Genomic DNA, 8701 nt, shown 5'->3' with positions numbered 1-8701 from the left:
ACCTGCTCTCCTAAGTCGACGTCTATATTACATTTGTAATGCTAGTATTCCTTTTTTGCTGCTGTCAAAACGTCAAACTGACTAGGTTTTATGAAATAAATTAACATGTTAATTGAGTAGGCCAGCGTACAACCCGGGGTTCTGAGTTCTTTACGCCAAGTGCAGTCCCACCAGTCAACAGTGTATTTTCGTTGGCAAAAAAATCTCATCAGCTGCGATAGAGATAGAGTGCGCCAGTAACGTCAGGTTTACGTCATCACGCAAGTGCAGGGAGAACCCCACACGAGGCGCCAGTTGCACGGTGTCGTTGGGTGTTGTTTCGTTTCTCTCTACTGCGCGCCCTCTCGGTTAATTGAAATAAAAGGCTGAGCTTGGACAGCACATATTGCTATTAACAAAGGACAGGTTCATAATAAAATGTAAGTTTTTTTAAGCTAATCGGCAGGGGTTTATGTCGTGAGTGAACTAGATATTATTATATTGCCAGAAAGAGAATGGGACATGTGTGTAAGTGCAGACCGATGGTATGAATGGCCTAGCGAGCTGGAATATAGCTCAGCCTGCTAAATCGCGGTAGGCCTCATTTTACATCGTCGGTCAGCCCTGTAGAGATGGCTGCTACCTGGATTTCGAGCGAACTAAAAGCTTGCTGGACAACCAGTGTCCGCTGTATTGGCTACATAAAGGGAAGATTTGCGCGTTTTCTTTGGATGAGTGTTACTGTGCGTATATGTAGCTAACTTGGGTAGCTTTATGTACGGACTCGTTGGCTTTATTATTTATTTACTATTTTTTTTTAGATAATATACATCGGAGGTGGTAAGGTTAGTTGTAGCGCACTGGTTTGTATCTTGTACAGAATGCGTAGTCTATGCTATCAAGTCAGCAAATGTTAGCAAAAGCTAGCTATTTTTTGGTTACAGTCGCAACATAGCTGACAGTTTAAATTGGGCTGATTGGCTAAAAACATGCATGGTCACTACCTTGAAAACCTTTACATTTGAAACTTTGCACCAGATTTATCTTATAGCTGCTGAGAATGTTGGTGTTAACTACTTATACAGAATCGATGTGACCGTGACAGGTACTTTCTAGACTGTTCTTCAGGAGTGTTGTGTCTAGCTAGTTACCAAGATGGCTAATTAACGTTAGCTTTCATTCGAGCCGGCTACTCGTCACATGGCAAATACCCGTCGCGTTGCCGTCTTACGCAATTGCCTATGCAACCTAAGCGACCTGATGGCTTAATTAATTTGACGTATTTAGCGTTACACCTTACTTAGGTCGTCTCCTGCTCGTATTAACTGACTGAAAGGTATTGCACAATGAAAATGTGTGTCATGTTTACATTGAGGTCGGTTGTCCTTTGAGTGTGTTTTTAGTTCCTGCAATGTAGAATGCTGAAATATAAATATATGTGATAAGTCACATGAATGGCTACGTTCAATTGATACTTGGGTACCAGGACGAATGGTGCCATTTCCCAAGTTGGGATTCCGAAGCACGTGCACAGGAAAATATTATGGGAGAATTAATTTAATTTAAAGTTTTATTAAATTTTATTAAAGTTTACATAGTAACTGTTATTTAATATTATCTTTTATATTTGGTCATGTTAAATTGTAATGTGAGGTATCTTAACTGTACCACAAATTTCAGTAGAACTTTTCTGTAGTTCTTTTAAACAAATTTAAACATCTCATTTAAAAGGCAAATCTCTTTGTTTGCATAACTTCTTACAGACCTTGATGAGGGGGCTGGGAGCTGGAGTACTGCAGTACCAAACTCCTGGAAATATGACAAACTGTCCAAATATTAGAATGAAAATTCATATTTTCTGGTTACAGGGAGCAGAATACCATCCATCTTTTCCGATAACTCGCTTTGAAGTTTAGCAGTGTAAGGGTGCTAGACCTAACCCAGAAGTGTGTGATTATACCTAATAAATGTATGCTATTTTCCACTGCATGCATTAAACACAGTGTGTGGGTTAGCCTACTCGTATTCATGTGAGACTGTCAACTTCTGTTAGTTGCTCATTTTGTCAGTCTTTGGGATGAGCTTATAAACTGAAAGTGCCTCAGACAACAGGCTGCATGTGACTATGGGTGCGAGTGGAGTACCATGCTTCCTGCACTCAATGTCCTCCTTTTCCTCTGTTTCCAGGCAGCCTGCAACTGCAAAGTGGTATGACAGACGAGACTATGTCTTCATTGAGTTTTGTGTAGAAGATAGTAAAGATGTTCACGTAAAATTTGAAAAGTCAAAGTTTGATTTCAGGTAAGTGGTGTGCATATCATTGGGCGGTACTGAGTTAGTCTCTCTAGCACTGTACTCTAGTCTATGTCTTGTGCAGTGTGGCCCAGTTTTTTTCCTTTGTAGTTCTTAGCATGTGTCACATGTGGCGGGGGCTAAGATGGTATTGTGTGTGCTGTGGGGTTTTCATTGGTACTGTGTGTTCAGTGTGTTGTGTGCTGTGTGCTGAAGGCGCGGGTGAGTAAAAACAAGCCAGCTGTAATTACATCATCTGTGAGTCTCTCTAAACCTGTAGTAAATGCAGGTTTAAAGGCTGTATGCGTTTTATTTTATTGTCATAGTGTGAAATAGCCTTTTCCTTCCAGCAGGGGGAAGCTGTAGCTCAGAGATATCGAATATTATCTGGAAAAGAGCCTCTGTCTGCAGGTTTTTGTTTTAGACTAAGACTCCTGCTTATCAGGGTCTCGAGTGACAACCTGAGAGAAGTCAGGTGTCACAGTCCATCCGTCCAGCCTTTCGTTCATTATTTACACCCGCTTATTGCTAGTCAGGGTCCCAGGGGGTGCTGGAGCCTATCCCAGCATGCATTGGGCAGAAGGTAGGAATTCACCCTGGACAGGTGGCCAATTCATCGCAGGGCAGGTGTCAGTGCTGGACAAAAAAAGAACAAAAAAACCTGCACGCACATTGGGCAATAAGATTGGACCCCCCTGCTCTAGACATTTCCGGCTAATTTATTATGGTATAATAGTATCTTAGTGGTAGTTCTGTTGGCTATTGTATTAACTGTAAAAAAAAAAAAAAGAGAGGGAAATACATTAAGGTGTGTCACACTTGGCATGCTAAACATTGAGCCATGCATGCATCATGGCCCTCTAGACATAAATGTGCTCAAATATTTGAATAACAGCTCAGTGCAGCCCATTGGCACTGGAGTGGACCAGTATCTCTGTCGTTTGTGCCTGTATTTCTAATGGAATATTATTTTGTGCATTTGTGTTTTGTGCTTGCGTTGCTTGCCTTGTATAAGACTTTTGCCATAATAAGTAGTTAATTGCTTAGCCATAATATATAGGCTTGGCGCTAAGTAATCCAATGAGTCTGAACTAGAGAAAGTGGAGTTCTTAACATGCATACCAGACACACCAAGGTTGAAATCATAGCTTTCAAATTCCAACATCTTCTCATCATCTCCTCTTTAGTTTACTTGCCATTTGGCTTCTTTTCCCCCAGTTAATTTGTCTGTCTGGAAAAATGATGGTTCCTGTATTGTTCTGATTGAATGTGTTTCTTGCACACTCTCTCCTTTCAGCTGTCTTGGTGGAACAGATAACATCAAACATCTGAATGAAGTTGACCTTTATGGAGCAATTGATCAAAATGTAAGTGTGTTCATATTCAGAGGTCAATTTGTGTTTGCAACTGCAGTTCAGCAGTTTTAACATGTCTAGAATTCAGTTTTTTTTCAGTTTGGGAAAGCTTTGTGCTAAAATGGGCTTGTTTCTTAATTTTCTCACAGGATTCCAAACACAGGCGAACAGATCGATCTGTTCTGTGCTGCTTACGGAAAGCAGACCCTGGGAAGTCCTGGCCACGGCTAACCAAAGACAAGGCCAAGGTCAGTATTCGCGTGGGCCGAACCTGGGCCTGGGGTGGCACCTCATTTCCATCATTTTGTCCAGTGACTGGAGTTTGTACACGGCAATACAAGTGTCTTTATTGACTTTGACTGGTAAACAAAACATTAATATTGACCCTGCGAGGGAAGGTGGAACTGGACTGATATTTTGCTCAACAGCAAAATATCACGCAACAGAAATGTGTACGTGTTACTGCAAATAAATGAAAATTAAAAAAACCTTGCAGAAAGCACGTGGTGAGCACTGGTGCTGCAAGTAGACTGACTTAGGCTGGAAACATGCCTGAATTTTCTTGCACTTCGTGCTCGTGAAGTGGTTGCGTCCCAGGCGACATTGTTCACATGCTGGTCTGCTTACTTTCTGTCTGACTGGAGGTCTAAAAGATGTGTCCACTAGGGGGCTGATCATGGCTTCTCTTCAAATGATTCTGCCATCCTTCCTGGCTTCCTAGCGTCAGTCACGTCACTTGGCATAAAATGTATGCTGCCCCCGCTGTTTACGCTGGTATTTCACCTCGCGGAAACATAGCGTTAATTTTTGAGGACGTACTCAAAGAGCGCTCTGAATGACCGCAGGATAAGTGTGATGGCCATCTTGCGTACGCGATCGTATATTTTAAATCAAGAATGGTTCCAGCTTTAAGGTGTTTTAAGGGGACTCGTTTTTGCAGCAGTAGGATGGTCCTACTTTGACGATTGGGTAAGGGCTTGTGTGTGTCTGGGAACGGTCATTACTATTCTGAGGTCAACAGTTTTCCCAGAAGTAAAACATTTAAAAGTTACGATAAAAACAGAAAACTTCTGAACATCATAAATGGCTTGTACTGTAAGCTTCTGTACTGACACAGGCTAAACCTCATTGTGAAAGGTTCAGTCCTGGTTAATGCTCTTCTTGGTCAGACTGCCTGCAGTGTTCACCCAGGTTGAGCCCTGTTGACAGTGCCTGAGGCCTGCATGGGCGCAGTCGCGCTCAGCCGACTGCAGGCACCGCCCTCCTCTTTACTCTCCTCTGCTCCGCAGCTGAACTGGCTCAGTGTCGACTTCAACAACTGGAAGGACTGGGAGGACGACTCCGACGAAGAACTGTCCAACTTCGACAACTTCTCAGAGGTACGGAGTCTGGGGCGACCGGAACGGGGATTCCGTAAAGATAGGGCTGGTTCTGATGCTTTTCCGTACATGTGAGAGAATGGGGAATGCTGGCAGTGAAACTGTGTGCTGTGTGCTACTGCTGCCGAAGCTGCTCTTCACCAGTCTGTATGGCTGATTTCAGATGATGAACAACATGGGAGGGGAGGATGACTTGGCAGATGTGGATGGTGGAGATGAGGTAAGAATCACTTGTCATTACCTTTTTTTATTTTTAATTATGGTAATTTTTCATAGACGCATAAGCTTAAACGGCTATGCTATTGTAATTGTCCTCACAAACTATACAGGTTTGGTGTGGCATTAGAGGCGTGTAGCATGCTGCAGTGATGAGTAAATTTAACTGCTCTTGCACTGAGCTTAACCATCAGGGAGCTGTGTGGAGCAAAGCTTTGCCTATCCCAAGTGATAGCAAATAGTGGTATGGAATGTTAAAAATGCAACATTACATTACTTAACATTTTGGCATTTAGCAGACACTTATCAAAGTGATTGGCACAGATAAGTTTTTTTTGTAAGTCAGTCAATTTAAACAGCTGGATATTCACTGAAAGAATCCAGGTTAAGTACCTTGCTTGAGGGTACAATGACATTGCCCCAAGCTGGGAATCAAACCCGCAAAGCCCAGTTCACTAAACATTATTCTACACTATATGCAATTCAGTTTGCATACAATTTGATGGACGTTCCTGAATAATGATTTGTCACACATTGAGTATTTTTATTCCATGGAACAAATTTTCAGATCATTTTGTGTTAAAGCTTGCTAATTAAATTAATCATTTTTCACCTTTCATTCCCAGGATTCTGCAGATAGTGATGATGAAAGTGAGTATGTTTCCTACAGCCTTAAATATTTCTCAACCCGTGTCAGTCGCACATTGCATATTCAATATCTTTTCCTTGTCGGTTCGTTTTCAGAAATGCCTGATTTGGAGTGATGGAGACCAGGAGGTAGCTGTGAAGAACTATTGCATAACCTAACAAATCAAAAGAGGACAACAGATAGCATTTTTTTTTGTACAAAACCCCCCCTTTGTGTTTTTCCAAGAGCAGTTTCCCCCGAAACAGTCGCAGGCAGCTCTATGGGTTGATATTCATCCACTGTTCCACACCGCTGTTCCCATGGGCTGTTCCCGGCTGTGCGACTCCCCATCTCTTCCTCTCCCAGGTCTCAACTGGAGCACAACCCCCGCAGTGACTGATGACAACAGAAGTTTGAAATCTCATGAAGAGTAATAAAAAGCTTTGTCTAACCCTCCTAATGGGGGTACGTTCTGTGTTGGAGAAGTTTTGCATTATTCTTTGCTCATGAAACAAAATGATGGTGAAGGCTCTCAAAAATTGGCCTAAATTTCAATACAGCTTTTCACTCTTAATTTACCTGGTGTTGTTCACACTAAATGGAAACTATTTCTGGCACAGTATCTTACATTTTAACAGTTGTAAATACTGTTTATAAACATTTGTTTGGACTTTCATAAATGTTCCAATGTTCTACTAGAAATGGTTTTCCCACTTCTAATGGCGTGTACTTATTCTTTTCGCAAGGGTAATTTACATTTTATGTTCATGAAGTTATCTTTCATTACCAACTACAAGCTTGTAATGGTTAACATGCATACTTTCATCACTGTAAAAGAGGAACAGGTATACAGATATTAAAACAATTCTTCCATGTGCGAGTTGGAGAAGCTCAAATATGTCTGTACTGAATGTTTGACCAACAGACTCATGTAGTCGCGCAAACACACGTGTGTACATACCAACACATGCACATGCATATGCCTGCACGTGTGCACATTGTAGCCTCTAAATGTATGCATACTAAACTAACAAAGATTGTGCTGATGCCAGAAATGTAAGTGTGGTGTTCTCCCAGTTCATCCATCTGAGCAACAAAAAATCCTGACTGCACTGTTTCCAGGAAGTCTTTTTTGGTTATTATCAAGGGTATGAATATACTTGGAGGCTGCAGTTTGTGTGAGTGTCTGTAATGTGTGTAGGGTTCATGAGTAAATTTGAAGCCTCTGGTTAGTCTGATAATTCTAATGTACGAAATAGACAGTAAACAAATGGATGACCAAATTGTATTTGCACTGTCAAAAATTAATGCAAGTGTAGGTAAAATAAGTATACATATTATGCACTATTCTTACTTTGTATGTCAACCTGCCAGCCTTTAAAGGGCTGGACTTCAGTTTTGTTGAAATGCAGTGGGGAGCTTTTTTTATTGTCTACATCTTTATAATAAACTTAAGACACCTTTGACAGCGTGCCTGTGAGTTAGTTTATTTTGTCTAAATTGGTAATCTCCATACTGTTCCACCTTAAATGCATTATTTCAGTACTGTTCCACTTCAGGAGCAATTGAAGTGATGTTCCACCTTGAATTAGTTGCCCTGTATTTCCTCTTTAAATGGGCATTTAAATGTGTCCATTTAATTAAGCACAGAGGGGTGACTGATTTTAGGTGGATGCTGTTTCATGTAAAATTTATCACCACTGTTCTGTCTTAAATTAGTCATCAGTGCTGTTAAAATCACTTCTGGCACCAATGATGATGGCAGCCAAGGTTTTGTCACTCCTACCAGTTTTGCTTTTGTTCATAAGTGTTGTCAACTTCAATCAGAACAGGATAGCCAGCAAGAACTACTATACTTCCAACATACTGCACCGCCCCATCAGGTTCCTCCTTTTTCTTCAGTTACTGAGTTCTTGGACATTCTGGTCAATGGAGCTGCCCAAGGATGCGAGACAAAAAGAGAGGTAAGCGTGTGCGTACCGATGGGAGTTTGTTTCCTGGAGCAGCCACAGCAACCTGGAGTTCAATGCTCTGAAGATGGCGGAAATGATTGTAGACCAGGAGAAGCCCCACCCCCTCCCTGCAGGTTCTTAATATTAATGGCTCCACAGCAATGTGGAGTCATTTGAGTTCCTAAGCACCACAATTTCCCACGACCTTAAGTGGAAGAGAAACGTAATCAAAGTCACCAAAAAGGCCCAGCAGAGGATGTATTTCCTGAGCCAGCTTAAGCAATTCAAATAGCCTCAGAATGGTGACTCAGTTCTACACTGCCATCATCGAAACCTTCCATTTCTTCATATCTTTGGTGCGGGTCAATACTTGTATAATATGCTATCGCTTGCAGTATGACCTTTACCGTTATTACTATTTTTTAAATCCATATATTACAGTAATTCTATTAACTTTTTTTGCTCCATTTCATTATTTTATGTAGATTTTAATAACATTTTTACATTATTTGATTTATTAATTCTAATTTTATATATTTTATTTCCCTTTGTATAACTACCCTGACTCCAAATCCCTTTTCTGTGGTTGCTGTTGAGTTTTGTTTAATGTGATGTATGTGAGCCAAACCGAGGCAAATTCCTTATATGCGCAAACCTGGCCTATAAATCTGATTCTGTTCTACATCAAATTTTTAATGTCAGCACTTTTTTTAAAGGGGAGTTCAGGTGTGTGTGGTAGCATTTGCCCGTTTTTGACAGACACTAGAAAATGAAAAGGTTATCAATCGATTTTCTAGTAAACTTAGTGAAATTATGGCCTGTGTGATTAAATTACATTCGAAACACTATTACGTATGTTCGGAAATGGGTTTCGTGTTTGATCCCACAATGCAGATAATA

At 41.0% G+C, this 8701-nt stretch overlaps 1 protein-coding gene across 2 annotated transcripts; it reads left to right on the top strand.

The window, feature by feature from the left end:
- Positions 1-262: 262 nt before the first annotated feature.
- On the top strand, positions 263-7320 carry LOC118211766 (prostaglandin E synthase 3-like). Of its 2 annotated transcripts, XM_035389199.1 has the most exons (9): positions 263-419; positions 2167-2280; positions 3569-3638; positions 3776-3874; positions 4916-5005; positions 5169-5225; positions 5848-5872; positions 5966-5998; positions 6101-7320. In XM_035389199.1, coding segments are annotated over exons 1-8 (477 nt in total). In that variant the 5' UTR covers positions 263-417; the 3' UTR covers positions 5986-5998; positions 6101-7320. The 2 variants fall into 2 exon arrangements, with proteins under 2 accessions (XP_035245090.1, XP_035245089.1); XM_035389198.1 differs by having other exon boundaries at positions 5966-7320.
- The last annotated feature ends 1381 nt before the right edge of the window (positions 7321-8701 follow it).

The sequence above is a fragment of the Anguilla anguilla genome, chromosome 13, assembly GCF_013347855.1.
Source record: "Anguilla anguilla isolate fAngAng1 chromosome 13, fAngAng1.pri, whole genome shotgun sequence".
NCBI lineage: Eukaryota > Metazoa > Chordata > Actinopteri > Anguilliformes > Anguillidae > Anguilla > Anguilla anguilla.
This window is presented reverse-complemented; position numbering and strand designations above follow the sequence as displayed.